The sequence below is a fragment of the Schistocerca serialis genome, chromosome 3 (genome assembly GCF_023864345.2).
Source record: "Schistocerca serialis cubense isolate TAMUIC-IGC-003099 chromosome 3, iqSchSeri2.2, whole genome shotgun sequence".
Classification (NCBI taxonomy): Eukaryota; Metazoa; Arthropoda; class Insecta; order Orthoptera; family Acrididae; genus Schistocerca; species Schistocerca serialis.
Genome location: NC_064640.1, coordinates 444,300,770 through 444,318,653, shown reverse-complemented (window position 1 = coordinate 444,318,653; position 17,884 = coordinate 444,300,770). Strand labels below are relative to the sequence as shown.

The 17,884-nt window shown below is 46.2% G+C and overlaps 1 protein-coding gene across 1 annotated transcript in view; it reads left to right on the top strand.

The window, feature by feature from the left end:
* Window positions 1-17,884, top strand: part of LOC126470339 (transforming growth factor-beta receptor-associated protein 1-like) — a 176,046-nt gene that overhangs the window by 93,171 nt on the left and 64,991 nt on the right. Inside the window, exon 9 of the mRNA XM_050098127.1 lies at window positions 9,528-9,793. Coding sequence (XP_049954084.1) covers window positions 9,528-9,793 — 266 coding nt within the window. The remainder of the gene's footprint in view (window positions 1-9,527; window positions 9,794-17,884) is intronic.

Below are 17,884 nucleotides of genomic sequence, written 5' to 3'. Positions count from 1 at the left end.
CTATCAAAGATTTCTGTTAAAATTGCACAGATCAAATATTTTGGACCACTACCCATGATAGAAATACACTAGATTTGTAATCAATGAGACTTGGACCTATGGAGGATGTTAACATGGAGCCAGGTATCAGTGATCATGAGTTGGTTGAAGTAACAGTGATCTCTAAAGTTCAAATAAGAACAGAATTAGAAGAGAAGTCTACATGTTCTGTAAAATGTATATGGAAGGATGTACCCCATTTCAGCGAGGAAAACGTGGATATTTTTCAGACTTGTACATACCAGTACCATAGAGGGTGCGATGATAAAATTATACTAATTACCACTCACACAGAGATATTCAATCAATCATTCTTGCTCTGTGACATCTGGAATAATAAGAAGCCGTAACATGTGGTACAATGGGAAATATCCTTTGCCATACAGTCCGTAGTGAGTTGCAGAGTATAAATGTAGAAGTACATTTATGTATGTAGATAAACGACAAAGCCGGCAACATTACTGCTACTGAGACCATATGACGGTGATCTGTTTAATACAGAGAGTTGGCATAATGAGAACTTTGTTTCTAACCAAGGAAGTCTTGTGTATGATCAGAACTTAGCAGCTTACCCTCAATGCAAGCAGCTCTAGACACAGTACAAATAGGTTCTGTGTTTCGGTTCTATTACTTGAATGCACCATTGCTGATATGTGATTCTTCAGAGCAGTCAAATGTTTAGAGGCTAAACGCAATTACAGATTGAACAACTATAAAGTGTAGTTACTGAGGATCCATGCAGAGTTTTTTGTATTATTAGAAACTATAACTTCTCTGTGAAGGATATCATTTACAAAATGTTTGTACCCCCTGCGGGTCCGGGGTAAGAATAGGCCCGAGGTATTCCTGCCTGTCGTAAGAGGCGACTAAAAGGAGTTTCAACCGTTTCGGCCTTCCATGTAATGGTCCCCCTTGGGGTTTGACCTCCATTTTTCAAAATTCTACAGAAGTACGAGCCTTTTGGGGAAGGACACCTTACATGGTGTACCACTGGTCCTAAGTGCACTAAGACCTTGGCACTCAGCATTGCACCGGCGTTGTAACCATACCCACTATTCCTCAAATTGGGCCTAAACGCCTGATGGGTTGTCCAAGTTACGCCCATAGTGCATCTCCATCTGCACCAGCGATCATGATGGACTTTCCATGGCACCAGAAATCCAGCACGGTAGCCAGCCCGTTGTGGTGGGGTCGTCATGTACCCTCTAGGTTGTAGCCCCCTGACAACACAGGGATCGTACTGCCGATACCTGAGCTGCACCCTCCCCACGTCGGCCAAGGAGTAGATGCCCGTCTCCTTGGGGCATCAGGACTCCCGGCAATGGTCATCCTGCCAGGTGGCCCTTGCTGCGGCTGGGTGGCGCCCGTGGGGAGAGCCCCTGGTCGGAGTGGGTGGTATCGGGGCGGACGTTTCGCAGATTAAACGTCAACATGTATCAGGTCGCTCTGCGGCCGAGTCTTTCAAAAGAAAAGGTACCGTTTCTAGTTCTGGTTCTCCTGCCCTTTCCCCCTTGGCCACTCCATGGGAGGAGGGACAGGCCCGCCGGCTTGGGGCGAAGTACTTCCCCCGCTATTTGGTCTGTTCTCGAACCGATGGGGGGACGTTCGCCACCTCCAAGCCCATGTTCTTTGTTCAGCACATTGAGGACGTCTTCGGGGAAATCGAGGCTCTCAGCAAGATGCGTTCAGGGTCCGTCCTTATCAAGACCACCTCCGCCACACAGTCGGCGGCGCTCCAGGCGTGCGACCACCTAGGGGACATCCCAGTATCCATTGTCCCACATCTGGCACTAAATAGGACGCAGGGGGTTAATTTTCATCGTGACCTCCTGCTACAATCTGATGAGGAGCTCAGGACCAACCTGGAGCGCCGAGGCGTGCATTTCGTCCGGCGAGTCCAGCGCGGCCCCAAAGACCGTCGCATCGACACCGGGGCCTTTATCCTCGCCTTCGAGGGGGACGTTCTCCCGGATAAGGTAAAGGTGATGTGCTACCGGTGTGATGTGCGACCTTACGTCCCGCCTCCTATGCGCTGTTTTAGGTGTTTGCGCTTTGGGCACATGTCGTCACGGTGTGAGGCTGAGCCCCTTTGTGGCGATTGTGGACGTCCTCTTCGTGAGGAACATACATGCACCCCACCACTTCGGTGCGTTAATTGTCCTGGCGTCCACTCCCCTAGATCCTCAGACTGCCCCGCATATCAGAAGGAGAAGAAAATACAAGAAATCAAAACTTTGGATCGGCTCTCTTATTCTGAGGCCAGGAAGAAGTACGACCGCCTCCATCCCGTGCCGTTGACCACTTCGTTTGCCTCAGTTGTGTCCACTCCTTCCGCGGTATCCTCACCCCTATCCTGTCCCCCCTCCGCCTCCTCCGCCCATCAGGGGGCTCTGCCTCCGCCTCCCAAATCCCTCCCTTCCAAATCCTCCTCCCCCGTGGCCCCCACCCCCTCTGCCCCAGGGGCCACTCTTCCTCCTCCTCCTCCTCCCCCCACGCCACCTGAGAAGCGATCCTCTTCTCAGGCGTCCATCGGGGAAACGTTCCGGACCCCAGCTTCCGAGGTCCGGCGTTCCAAAACGGACCCCACGCGTGAGGACCTTCTTCGGGTCCAACCCACCATCCCTGTGCCTCCTCGGCCTTCCAAGAAGGCCTCCAAGAAGAAGTCTCTATCCCCCTCTCCACCCCGACGCGTTTCGTCTGACGCTCCATCCGTAAGTCGCTGCTCCCGGCCGTCCTCAGTTTCGCCGGGACGCTCTGCTGCCAGGTGCCCCGCCGGCCTTTCGTCGGCAAATGATGCGGCCCGTCCTACACAACCAGGGACAGCGGCCGCAGCTGGCGACGAGTCGATGGAACCGGATCCGCCTCCCGTCGGTTGTAGCGTAGTTCCCTCGCAACCTGGCCCTCCGCGGCCGTCGAGGTGACCAGCTCTTCCCCTGTCTCGTTCCCCCAACCTTTTGACTAGCGATGGCGTTGTTTCATTGGAACATAAGAGGTATTCGATCTAATCGGGAGGAATTACAACTGCTCCTCCGCCTGCACTGTCCGCTCGTCCTTGGTCTCCAGGAAACCAAGTTGCGCCCGACTGACCGTATTGCCTTTACCCACTATACCTCGGAGCGGTATGACCTCACCCCTGTGGACGGTATCCCAGCTCATGGTGGGGTCATGTTGCTCGTTTGGGACGATGTTTATTACCATCCCATCCCATTGACCACCCCACTCCAAGCAATAGCTGTCTGCATTACTCTTTCTGCTTTTGCTTTTTCAGTTTGTACCATCTACACTCCACCGTCATCTGCTGTTAGTCGGGCTGACATGATGCACCTGATCGTTCAGCTTCCCCCCGCCGTTTTTATTGTTTGGCGACTTCAATGCCCATCATCCCCTTTGGGGCTCTCCTGCGTCCTGTCCAAGAGGCTCACTCTTGGCGGATGTCTTCAACCATCTCAATCTTGTCTGCCTCAATACCGGCACCCCGACTTTCCTCTCGGACTCTACTCATACCTACTCCCACTTGGATCTCTCGATCTGTTCTACCACTCTTGCCCGTCGGTTCGAGTGGTATGTCCTTTCTGACACCTATTCGAGCGATCACTTCCCCTGTGTCGTTCGTCTCCTGCACCACACCCCATCCCCATGTCCTTCGAGCTGGAACATACTGAAAGCTGACTGGGGACTTTACTCCTCCCTGGCGACCTTTCCGGACCACGATTTTCCCAGTTGTGACAGTCAGGTCGAATACCTCACGGCTGTTATCATCAATGCTGCCGAACGTTCCATTCCTCGTACTACTTCTTCTTCACGTCGCGTTTCCATCCCCTGGTGGAACGAGGCTTGTAGGGACGCTATCCGTGCTCGACGACGTGCTTTACGCACCTTTCGCCGCCATCCTACGTTGGCGAATTGTATTGAATACAAACGACTCCGAGCGCAATGCCGTAGAGTCATCAAAGACAGCAAAAAAGCTTGTTGGGCCTCTTTCACCAGCTCCTTTAACAGTTTTACTCCCTCTTCCGTCGTTTGGGGTAGCCTGCGCCGGCTGTCGGGCATTAAGGCCCACTCCTCGGTACCTGGCCTGACCTCAGGTAATGAGGTCCTTGTTGATCCTGTGGCTGTCTCCAACGCCTTTGGCCGCTTTTTCGCGGAGGTTTCAAGCTCCGCCCATTACCATCCTGCCTTCTTTCCCAGGAAAGAGGTAGAAGAGGCTCGGCGACCTTCCTTCCACTCGCTGAATCTGGAAACTTATAACGCCCCCTTTACTATGCGGGAACTCGAACGTGCGCTTGCACTGTCCCGGTCCTCTGCTCCGGGGCCAGATGCCATTCACGTTCAGATGCTGGCACACCTTTCTCCGGCGGGCAAAAGCTTCCTTCTTCGTACCTACAATCGCGTCTGGACCGAAGGTCAAGTCCCCATGCGTTGGCGTGACGCCGTTGTTGTTCCTATACCCAAACCTGGGAAGGATAGACACCTTCCTTCTAGTTACCGCCCCATTTCTCTTACAAGCTGTGTCTGTAAGGTGATGGAGCGCATGGTTAATGCTCGATTAGTCTGGATTCTTGAATCTCGACGACTACTTACTAATGTCCAATGCGGCTTTCGTCGCCGCCGCTCCGCTGTTGACCACCTTATGACCTTGTCGACATTCATCATGAACAACTTTTTGCGAAGGCGCCAAACGGTAGCCGTGTTCTTCGACTTGGAGAAGGCTTATGATACCTGTTGGAGAGGAGGTATCCTCCGCACTATGCACAGGTGGGGCCTACGCGGTCGCCTGCCCCTTTTTATTGATTCCTTTTTAACGGATCGAAAGTTTAAGGTACGTGTGGGTTCCGTATTGTCCGACGTCTTCCTCCAGGAGAACAGAGTACCTCAGGGCTCCGTCTTGAGCGTAGCCCTTTTTGCCATCGCGATCAATCCAATTATGGATTGCATTCCACCTAATGTCTCAGGCTCTCTCTTTGTCGATGACTTCGCGATCTACTGCAGTGCCCAGAGAACATGCCTCCTGGAGCACTGCCTTCAGCGTTGTCTAGACAGCCTCTACTCATGGAGCGTGGCAAATGGCTTCCGGTTCTCTGAAGAGAAGACAGTTTGTATCAACTTTTGGCGATATAAAGCGTTCCTTCCGCCATCCTTACATCTCGGTCCCGTTGTTCTCCCATTCGTGGACACAGCTAAGTTTCTAGGGCTCATGTTGGACAGGAAACTGTGTTGGTCTCCACATGTCTCTTATTTGGCGGCCCATTGTACACGTTCCCTTAATGTCCTCAGAGTTCTTAGCGGTTCATCTTGGGGAGCGGATCGCACTGTCCTGCTTCGCTTGTATTGGTCCATAGTCCGATCGAAGCTGGATTATGGGAGCTTCGTCTACTCGTCCGCTCGGCCGTCCCTCTTACGCCGGCTCAACTCCATCCACCATCGGGGGATACGTCTTGCGACCGGAGCCTTCTACACTAGTCCTGTGCAGAGTCTTTATGCTGAAGCTGCCGAGTTACCATTGACCTACCGGCGCGACGTACTGCTGTGTCGGTATGCCTGCCGGCTGTTGGCTATGCCCGACCACCCCTCTTACGAGTCCTTCTTCGCCGATTCTCTCGACTGTCAGTACGGGTTGTATGTGTCTGCCCTGCTGCCCCCCGGAGTCCGCTTCTGTCGCCTGCTTCGACAATTGGATTTTGCCCTCCCTACCACCTTCAGAGAGGGTGAGAGCCCGACACCACCTTGGCTCCATGCTCCGGTTCCTATTTATCTCGACCTCAGCTCACTCTCGAAGGAGGGTACTCCGGCTGCAGTGTATTGCTCACGGTTTGTCGAACTTCGTGCTCGACTTGCCGGTCACACCTTTATTTCCAACGATGGCTCCAAAACTGATGATGGTGTCGGCTGTGCCTTTGTCGTCGGGGCTGCCACCTTTAAATACCGGCTCCTCGACCAATTTTCCAGCTTTACGGCCGAGCTTTTTGCTCTCCATCAGGCTGTTCAGTATGCCCGCCGCCACCGCCATTCATCGTATGTACTCTGCTCTGACTCACTCAGTGCTCTTCAGAGCATTGGAGCTCCCTATCCGGTCCATCCCTTGATTCAACGGATACAGCAGTCACTCCATTCTTTCGCTGATAATGGTGGTTCTGTCAGCTTTCTCTGGGTTCCCGGACATGTCGGAGTGCCTGGGAATGAGGCTGCGGATGCTGCAGCCAAGGCTGCAGTCCTCCTGCCTCGGTCAGCCTCCCATTGTGTCCCGTCATCTGACGTTCGTGGGGATGTATGTAAGAGGCTTGTGTCGTTGTGGTGGGATGCTTGGTCATCCCTCCAAGGAAACAAGCTCCGGGCAGTAAAACCGCTCCCAACTGCTTGGACAACATCCTCCCGACCATCTCGGCGCGAGGAGGTCCTTCTGACCAGGTTGCGGATTGGGCATTGCCGGTTTAGCCACCGCTACCTGCTCTCCGGTGACCCAGCCCCGCAGTGCCCTTGTGGTCAGGCATTAACAGTGTGCCATGTTTTATTGTCGTGTCCCCGTTTTAGTCAATTTCGCGTTATCCTGTCCCTGCCATCTACTTTACCGGATGTTTTAGCTGATGACGCTCGAGCAGCTGCTCGTATTCTGCGTTTTATAACTTTGACTGGTTTGTCCAAAGACATCTAACCTTTTTACTTCTTTTATCTTCATCTTTGTCAGGTCCTTCTGGTGTCCCCCCATCCCCTTAAGTTTTAGCAGATTCCATGTGCTCTAACACCAGTGACTGGGCACTAATGACCTCAGCAGTTGAGCGCCCTTAAACCCTACAAAAAAAGAAAAAAAAAAAAAAAAATGTTTGTCTGCTCCATTGATGATGATTGTTGCTCTGGTTGGGATTCATATCAAATTGAAAGACAGAAACAGTGGTGGGTCACCTCAGAAAAAATCTGTGGAACTGATCGAAGATTTGTTCAGTGTGAAAGTATTACAAATTTGCTTGACTCTAGTGGAAGACTCCAAAACAAAGGTGATGAATTCTGTGAATCCCCATTCTGAGAGGAGATGAGTAATGTATTGTAACTTTCTACTCACATATCATATAATAATGATGGCATATTTAGAAATATTATGACTTTCTGAGACCTATAATACAAAGGTTATTCAGAAACTAAGGCTACAAGGCATGTAGCTTTGTTATGGAATGTTTGTGGGGCAAGTTGGTACCACTGTTGTGTAGCTGAAGCCAGTGGAAGGAACAAGCATTCCCAGTAATCAGTAGCTCATCAATTAGTGTTGTTGTGACTGATATAAATGAGCACCCTCATTCTGGTTCCCACCAAGAGCAAAGCACATGCTGTAATTCGCTACCTAAATGCTAAGGGCATGAATGCCGATGTTTTTCATCAGGAATTTGTTTCAGTTTATAGAGAGGACTTAATGTCAAAGCAGCATGTGATGAGTATGGAATTTCAATTTTGGAAAGACAGAAATTCATGAGGGAGACGGAAATGGAAGGCTGTTTGTCTTGACTGATGATGTGGTGCAGAAAATTGAAGAACTTCTTCTCTGTCACCACTGTTCGGCAACTGATGACCTGCATGCAGTTTGTCCAAACATTTCATAAACTGTTGTTGATGAAATCGTAACTGATTGACTAAATTATCCCAAGTTGTGTGCGTGGTGGGTGCCCAAGATGCTCACCAAAGCACACAAAATGAACAGATTCAGTGCTGCTCATGAATTTGTCGACTGTTTTGAGACTGAAGGTGAGGCTTTTCTCAACTCTATAGTGACAGGAAATGAAACTTGGACTTACCACCATACTCCAGAGAGCAAATGACAATCAATGCAGTGACAACAAAAAATTCAAAACTCTGCAAACAGTGAGGAAAACGATGATTTCAGTGTTTTGGGACAGAAAAGGGGTTCTATTTGTTGATGTTGAAACAATAAATGCTGCAAGGTATTGACAGACCATGAAGAAACTTTGCAGATCCATACAAAACAAATGTAGTGGAATGCTAATAATGGGAGTCTGTCTCCTTCTTGACAATGCACACCCGCACACTGCTCATGCAAAACAAGAGTTGTTGATTTCGTTTGGTTGTGATGCTTTAAACAACCCCTCTCACAGCCCCAATCTTTCACCTAGTGACTGTCATCTGTCCACTAAATTGAAGGAACGCCTTCATGGAAAACAGTTTTCCAGTAACAATAAGGTGAAAATTGAAGTGGAGAACTGGCTGAAAAAGGTGTCGGGAGACGTCTATGACACAGGAATGAAAAAACAAGTCCCACGGATGACAACATGTATTGAGGTAAACGGTGATTATGTGGAAAAATAATGCAACTACAGTGCGTGTAAATTTTATTAAAATAAATTCATTTTTTGTACTTCAAAAAATTCTTGTAACTTTACTTCCCTGGCCAGCCTCATAGTAATTATTCTTGCTGAAAACCATTTGCAAATGTAGCAGAAAAGTGGCTTGTGATACTTCTGCAAAATGGCCTTTGTCCATGCATTCAGTGGTGGCTTGTGCATTACGTAGATGTATAATCAGGGATTAAGTAAGAAAATCAGTATCTTTCTTGACCTATGTCCTAATTCTTCATTCCTCATTTTTCCTCTTTTTTTGTCGGGGGGGGGGGACTTTCTAGTTCTGAAACCTAGCATCCATGATGCATGACACTCTTTTCCTGTCTGTCTGTATGCTGCTGCAGGACATAACTTGACAGTAGTAACAGCTTAGAAATCCTTTTCTGCAGTTAAATACATATTGAGCATGACCATGACAATGAAATCAACAGGCTCATAAGTAGGGGCTGCCTGACTTAGTTAGGCACAAGCTGCTTTTCATTCTTTCTCATTCTCAAATCATACTCAAAGTTTGAAACATGAAACTAAATAGTAACAGTTGTAAATAGTAACAGTTGCATAATCAGTAACCTGACTAAACAAGGTAGTGTGTTATTTAGGGCACTGAATTCATATTCAAGAGGACCAGGATTTAAATCTGCATACAGCCATCCAGATTTTGGTATTCCCTGGTTTCCCCAAATTGCTTCAAGTCAATGGCAGAATGGATTCCAGACAGTTTCATCCTTCATTGCACTAATTACACTAGATCAGGAAGACCAATGTGTTCAGTATGTATGGGTTTAGGGTACATTGTTTGGGTACAATGAATTGCTGCATGGAAATGGCCAATTGTCAATAAAGTGAATGAACATTGGCTCAAAACAGTGTGTAGAATTGAGTATTGCATTTCACTGTGAAGTTCATAAATAAGAGTATAAGGTTTCACGTAATTTAAGCAATATTATAGTGACTTTAACAATTTGTCATAACCTGCAGCATCCATGAGAACTACTAAATGATAAAGATCAGTGATTCAAAGTAAATAAATAGGAAGTTTTTTTGAGACAACTAGTACATAACTACACAAATAATAAATCTAAGATTGTTTTTCAGTTGTTATTCTTAGTAATTAGAAGAACATTTTGCTAATAATAATTACTTTTTCAGGAGGTTGACACAGCTCTGTTAAAACTGTATTCAGAATTAAATGCTGCAGAACTTGAAGCCTTTATTGTTGCGGGAGAAATTACTTGTGATGTGAAAGACTGCAGCAGTTGGCTAGAGCGTCATAAATGTTACCATGCACTTGCTCTACTGTACCGTCACTCTCAGGATCATGAAAAAGCTCTCTCAGTATGGCTTAAAATTATTTGTGGGGAATACCAGGACAGCAGTTTCCCAGGACTTCAGTTTTTTGTGGAGTGTTTAGCAAAGTAAGATTTGATTTTCAGCATTGAATTTTATTTTTTTGTGTCTTTGATTAAGTGCAGTACTTCTGTAATTCAGTTGCAAGGCAGATGAAACATGGTGTCACTTTGAATGATCTATATTTTTCGAGCTCCTATGACAGTTCAAAATAATACAAAATAATATTTGTTAAGCTTCTCTGTATAAAAGAACTATTCATAGTAAAATATCAAAGTTTCACTAGCAGGATTAATGACCTGTATTCCTTTCAGGTATAATTTTTCAGCTGATCACAATGGGAGAAAAGAAAGTCAATCATTCAACAATAATGTGAAGTAGGAAAAACTGAACAGTGCATATTTTTCCAAGTTTTATGAATATTTTGTTTTAATTATGGGTGGTAATGACTGACATACACACTTTAACACATTGAATGACATAATGAGACAAGGTGAGTGGTTACCTAGGAGTAGGAGATGGATAAGGGACATTAAAATGATGCAATCAGGATCGAGTGTGTAATAAAGTGGTTAGGGAGGACTAAGTGGGAGGAGGTGGGGTGGTAACCAGATATCAGTGTGCATGTTGGAGTTCTGGAAGACATGGAGGAATGCAGGAAAGTGCCAGGCAGGAGAGTCGCTGTGGTAGGCAAATGAAATGTGGCAGAGAAACTGCAGACACAAGACAACAGACCAGGAGAAGGACAAAAAGTCTGACGGTTTTATGAGAAGGGTGGGTTTTTAAAGGAAAATTACACATAAAAGTAACAGAGATTACTGAATGCTCCTCAGAGCAGTGCAAAGTATTGTAGGTAACTGTTTCAGTCAAAATCCAGTTCACACAGTATCAGAGTTCTGCCGATAATGAACAGAGTCCAAAAGATAAACGCCATAAACGAAACCAATAGCACACAAGGTGCACACATCAGTGATCATGTTACAATTGTCTTAGACTGGTTGTTGGCTGGCTTATATGCAGGATTTTTGCATGGTCTAATCAAAGGGTATTCCTGGCAACAAGTGCCATCAGAGTAGTAGTGCCATGGTGATTGACAGTAATTTTGTACTAGCAGCTTGGTTTCCATGGTGACACAGGGTGACACAACTATGGTTGAAGAAGGTACACTGATCAGCTAGAACATTATGTCTGCCGACCTACTATCAGTATAAACCCATCAAAGTGACATCAGTGTCACCTGGTGAAGAATGACTGCTAGTGAGACATGCATGGTGCATGTAGTGTCAGTGAGTTTACTGTCTGTGTGTAGAATGGGGAAGGCACGTGATCTATCTGAGTTTGACTGATGGCAGATTGTGATGGCCCCAAGGCCTGGCATGAGCATTTTGGAAACTGCTCAACTTGTCGGGTGTTCGAGGAGAGCTGTGATGAGTGTCTTTAAAATGTGATGAAACCAAGGTGAAACAATGTGCAGATGTCATGGGATTGGGCAGCCACATCTCATAACAGATTTTGGATATTGTAGGGTGGGCATACTGGTAAAACAGGACAGGTGGTGAACTGTGGTGGAACTAAAATTAGACTTCAATGCTGGTTAGAGTATATAGGTGTGTCTGAACACATAATGCACTGAACACTCCTAACGATGGGCCTCTGCAGCTGATGACCCGTGCACGTGCCAATGTTAACACCACAACATCGGCAACTATGACTCAAATGGACACATGACCATCAGCACTGGGCATTGGCACAGTGGCAGAGTGTTGTGTGGTCTGATGACTCCAGAAACCTTCTTCATCATGCTGATGGGAGAGTGCGAATCCGGCATCTTCCAGGGGAACAGCTCCTTGGCACCTATACTTGTGGTATGGAGACAAGCTGTTGGTGGCTCCATTATGCTCGGGGGAACATTCACATGGGCATTCATGGGTACAGTGAAGGTCGTGCAGGGCATCATGATGGCCAAGGAGTTTTGTACATTGGTTGCAGACCATGTACATCCCTTCATGACAATTATGTTCCCTGATAGCAGTGGCATGGTTCAACAAGATAATGCACCATGTCACAAGGCCAGGAATGTGACGGAGTGGTTCGAGTAACACAGTGGTAAGTTCCAGTTGATGTGCTGGCCCCCCAACTCTCCAGATCTGAACCCAATAGAACACATCTGCTATGTGATTGAAATCGGCATCAGAGCTCATCGCCCCCCCTCCCTCCCCCTTTCCCCAGAATTTACTGGAATTAGATGACTTGTGTGTGTGCAGACCTTCAGAGACCTATTAAGGCCTCATTGCTTCCATGCCATGAAGCGTCACTGTTGTTATCTGTGCCAAAGGTGGACAACTATTAGGTAGGTAGTCATAAATTTTGGATGATCAGTGCAAATTGCCAAGCACATTGTTGTGTGTGAATCTTTGAGCTGCTGCTTATTCAGGAAGCAAATTTGTTGTATTAATATATACTATGAGGCAACAAATGCAGCATCTTTGTCTGATGACACTGATATTTTCACAAGACTGTCTAAGTTTGATTGAATGGCTAATACTTGTTATAACAAGTGCAGTTGGTGTCGGAAATGTAAATCGCTAGGATATAAAATGAGAAAGCATACAACCTCGGGTTACAACGTAATGGAGTGCCAGCATATTTCAGAATTAACGTGTGAACATAGGCGATTGTGGACTTTGGGAAACTGGAGAGATTGAGTGAGAATATGGTTAGAAGGGGGGGGGGGAGGGGAGAGTTGCATTTCGAGATTATGGTGTACATTAATACAATTGACAATGTAGCTGAACTCATTGTCTGAATCAGCTGTGCATTTCAAGAAGTGAAACAGAATCCTACCATGCCCAACAGAGTTAGACTGTCATTGCTGCAAAGGGATCAGGTGTGTAATGAGGATCAGGGCCGGCTATTTGAACATGTGTGTAATAAAATCTAATTTGTGTTCAGTTGCTGACGCTTAATTTCAGTTCCTTACTTGACATATCATATGCTTGATGTATAAAAAGTGGGTTAAAAGAATGTGTTCCTTAACAATAAATGATCTACAGTATGTGACATGATGTTCCTCAAACTTCACTGGAGATATCCTGACAAATGCTGAATTTACACAATATAGGAGACAGTTGAATTCATAACAGAAGAGATCACTGAATACTTAAAGATTTCTGAAGTTGGTTCACTGCGCTTACTGTGGTCTAATCAAGGACACATTGAAATAATACAGGAGATTTTGTTTGTAGCTAGGCAGTTCATGTATTTTTAATATTTGAAAGATGGTTATGACCATTACAGTCTGCCTAAGATGTTCCTTGTACTTGGATGAATGTCTGCATTGAGGGAACACCAACTAATTCAGAAGAAAACACAGTATGTTAAATTTTTTTGGCTGGTGTAGCTAGATGGTCTGCATCATGGAGCAATTTCCACATATAAGTGTGATATTAAACCCTAATTGTCATTATTTGTTTCATTGTGAAATGTAGAGTGATGTAAACTGAAACATACAGTAAGATGCAGCTGTTGCTAGAGCCTGAGATATGTCTTCTGGTGTAGATGACATCAATTGCTGCAGATTATGTGAAAAAATTGTTGGTGTTAATTTGCTATGAAAAGAAAATTTAGCAACATAGTCTGTCACTGAGGTGACAGAAGCCATGGGTTACACCTAGATCATGTTGGAACTCCTTTTGCCCAGTGTAGTGCAGCAACTCAATGTGTCATAGACTCAACAAATAGTTGGAAGTTCCCTGCAGAAATATTGTCATGCTGCATCTATAGCCAGTCATAACTGCGAAAGTGTTACCACTGCAGGAATATCGTGCATAAACTGAGCCCTCAATTATGCCCCATAAATTTTTGATGGGATTCATGTTGGGTGATCAGGGTGAACAAATCATTGACTCAAATTGTCCAGAATGTTCCTCAAACCAGTTGGGAACAATTGTGGCCCAGTGACATGACATCATTGTTCGGAAACATGATGTCTATGAATAATTGCAAATGGTCTCCAAGTTGCTGAACATAACTATTACTAGTCAACGATTGGTCGATTGGTTCATTTGGATCAGAGGACTCAGTCCATCTCATGTAAACATCCCCCCCCCCCCCCCCCCCCCCACACACACACACACAATTATGGAGCCATCAACTGCTTGTACAGTGCCTTGTTGACAACTTGGGTCCATGACATTGTGGGATCTGTGCCACACTCGAACTCTATCATCAGCTCTTACCAACTGAAATCGGAACTCATATGACCATGCCACAGTTTGCAAGTCATCTAGGGTCCAACTGATACAGTCATGAGCCCAGGAGAGATGCAGCAGTCAATGTTGTGCTGTTAGCAAAGAAACTCATGTCAGTCATCTACTGCCACAGCCCAGTAATGCCAAATTTCGGTGCACTGTCCTGATGAATATGTTCGTCATATGTCCGACATTGATTTCTATAGTTTTTTCATGCATCATTGCTTGTCTATTCGCACTGGCAACTGTACACAAACACTGCTACTCTTGGTCATTAAGTGAAGGCTGCTGGCCACTGCGTTTTCCATGGTGAGGGATAATGCCTGAAATTTGATATTCTCGGCACACTTTTGACACTGTGAATGTTGGAATATTGAATTCCCAGATAATTTCTGAAGTGAAATGTCCCATGCATCTAGCTCGAACTACCTTTCTGCATTCAGAGTCTGTTAATTCCCACTGTGCAGCCATAATTATATTGGAAACCTTTTCACTTGGATCACCTGAGTACAAATGACAGATCCGTCAATCCTCTGCCCTCTTATACTTTTTGTATGCACTTCTACCACCACCTGTATTGTGCATATCGCTATCCTGTGACTTTTGTCACCTTAGTGTATAGTGTCTGTGAATAGGAGGTACAATAATTACCAAAGAGAGACCAAGGAGAAAATGGATTCTGTGCACATTAGTGAGAACACATTTTATGTAGGGAGCTGAGTATGATGGTAAATGGGTATGAATGTTTCCAGTTTCTTGTCAAAACATTGTTCTTAGCACTGAACTATTGAAGTCTGATTAACTGAATTTTAGTTGACATGTGGAGACAAGGACAATCAAAGTTGACTATGTGATGGGACAAGTATTCCACAATGACCACAGATATGAGGAAATACACTCCTGGAAATGGAAAAAAGAACACATTGACACCGGTGTGTCAGACCCACCATACTTGCTCCGGACACTGCGAGAGGTCTGTACAAGCAATGATCACACGCACGGCACAGCGGACACACCAGGAACCGCGGTGTTGGCCGTCGAATGGCGCTAGCTGCTCAGCATTTGTGCACCGCCGCCGTCAGTGTCAGCCAGTTTACCGTGGCATACGGAGCTCCATCGCAGTCTTTAACACTGGTAGCATGCCGCGACAGCGTGGACGTGAAGCGTATGTGCAGTTGACGGACTTTGAGCGAGGGCGTATAGTGGGCATGCGGGAGGCCGGGTGGACGTACCGCCGAATTGCTCAACACGTGGGGCGTGAGGTCTCCACAGTACATCGATGTTGTCGCCAGTGGTCGGCGGAAGGTGCACGTGCCCGTCGACCTGGGACCGGACCGCAGCGACGCACGGATGCACGCCAAGACCATAGGATCCTACGCAGTGCCGTAGGGGACCGCACCGCCACTTCCCAGCAAATTAGGGACACTGTTGCTCCTGGGGTATCGGCGAGGACCATTCGCAACTGTCTCCATGAAGCTGGGCTACGGTCCCGCACACCGTTAGGCCGTCTTCCGCTCACGCCCCAACATCGTGCAGCCCGCCTCCAGTGGTGTCGCGACAGGCGTGAATGGAGGGACGAATGGAGACGTGTCGTCTTCAGCGATGAGAGTCGCTTCTGCCTTGGTGCCAATGATGGTCGTATGCGTGTTTGGCGCCGTGCAGGTGAGCGCCACAATCAGGACTGCATACGACCAAGGCACACAGGGCCAACACCCAGCATCATGGTGTGGGGAGCGATCTCCTACACTGGCCGTACACCACTGGTGATCGTCGAGGGGACACTGAATAGTGCACGGTACATCCAAACCGTCATCGAACCCATCGTTCTACCATTCCTAGACCGGCAAGGGAACTTGCTGTTCCAACAGGACAATGCACGTCCGCATGTATCCCGTGCCACCCAACGTGCTCTAGAAGGTGTAAGTCAACTACCCTGGCCAGCAAGATCTCCGGATCTGTACCCCATTGAGCATGTTTGGGACTGGATGAAGCGTCGTCTCACGCGGTCTGCACGTCCAGCACGAACGCTGGTCCAACTGAGGCGCCAGGTGGAAATGGCATGGCAAGCCGTTCCACAGGACCACATCCAGCATCTCTACGATCGTCTCCATGGGAGAATAGCAGCCTGCATTGCTGCGAAAGGTGGATATACACTGTACTAGTGCCGACATTGTGCATGCTCTGTTGCCTGTGTCTATGTGCCTGTGGTTCTGTCAGTGTGATCATGTGATGTATCTGACCCCAGGAATGTGTCAATAAAGTTTCCCCTTCCTGGGACAATGAATTCACGGTGTTCTTATTTCAATTTCCAGGAGTGTATTTGTATCTATGTGCGATTGTAAGTGCGGTACTTGTTCAGAAGGGTTTTTGTGTCAGTTACATCGCCAGATGTGGAACTTAAAATAATAGTAAGTTTCCTTTAAACACAAAGTATATACTATTGAAGAGTGACTTGCTTAAGAAAAGTGAGGTTAACTCTGATGTTAGAAACTCCCATTAAAAAAATCCTGGAGGATATTTGCATGAAACTGAAAGAGAATTTTGCAACTGTTTTATGTAATTTGACACAAAGTTTAAGCTTAAACACATCTATCAGGTAGATAGAAAACTACTGGAACAGCTTTACAGTTTAAATTCCATTGTGAATTTAGAGGACAAAAATGAAGAGAGATTTGTTATATGTGGAAAGGGTGTACAAGGTGTTTGAGAAGGCAGTTCCATCATTTATATGTCACACATGTTTTTATCACATCAGTATCGAATTCTGTTTGGGGAATTAAGAGAAGTAGCAAACATATCAAGTTATTAAACTTTTCTTCTCCTCCTCCTCCTCCTCCTCCTCCTCCTCCTCCTCCTCCATCTTAATCTTTTGTGGCTTTACAGCTCCTTGTAAGATTTGGCTTCTTAAACAGTTTCCCACCATTTATGTCAGCCCATTGTAAGAGCTCTGCAATTTCTGTAACCCATTTTCCAGAGATCCTCACTGACTCCATCCTTGAATTTGATCCTTGGCTGACCAGACTATCTCTGTCCTCCTGGATTTTCTTGTAATACCTTTCTGGGTACTTCAGCATCACCGATCTGGGATATATGCCCAGCCCACCTCATTATGGATGATTTCACTATTCTTCTGGTATGTGGGCATTTGTAAATGATGTACAACTCATGAGTGTATCTTTTCATCCATATTTCTTTTTCACAAATTGGGCCATTGATGCTTTGAAGAATCTCTCTTTCGAACGTGTGCAGTATTTTGATGTCGTTTGCAGTTGGGTCCAAGTTACGGAGGCATATGGAAGCACTGGTCTTATAAGAGTTTTGTAGGTGAGTAACTTGGAAGTACAGGTCAGGAGCCTTGATGATAAGAATCTTGTTAGTGTAAAATATTAGTCTCTGTTTGATTTTGTAGGCAGTGTCATATGAATAGGTGACTGTTGAACACAGATACTTGAACTGCTCAACTAACTCAAATGTGTAGTTTTCCACTGTTATTGAGACTGATATTTTCCCCTTGTGTACCTCTCTGGCACCCATGTATATTGTGTTCTGCTGGTTGATGTTTAATCCAGTGTTCCTACTAGTCTATTCAAGGGCAATAAAAGTTTCTTATATTGCCTTTTGGGTTCTTCCCACTATATCTGTATCATCTGTGTAAGTGAGCATTTGCTCTGATTTATGGGAGATTATCCCTCAGCTCAAAATGTTTGAATCTCTCACCATCTTCTCCAGGGCAGCATTAAAAAGGAAACAGGCCAGTGCGTCACCTTGCTGTACCCTGTTTTCGATGTTCAGTGTATCTGAGACAACATTCTTCCAGTTCTTATGCTACTTTGTGCCTCGCTCATTGTCAGTCTCACTAGCCTCACTGTTTTGCTGGGGATTCCCAATTCAGCCAGGGCATGATATAAT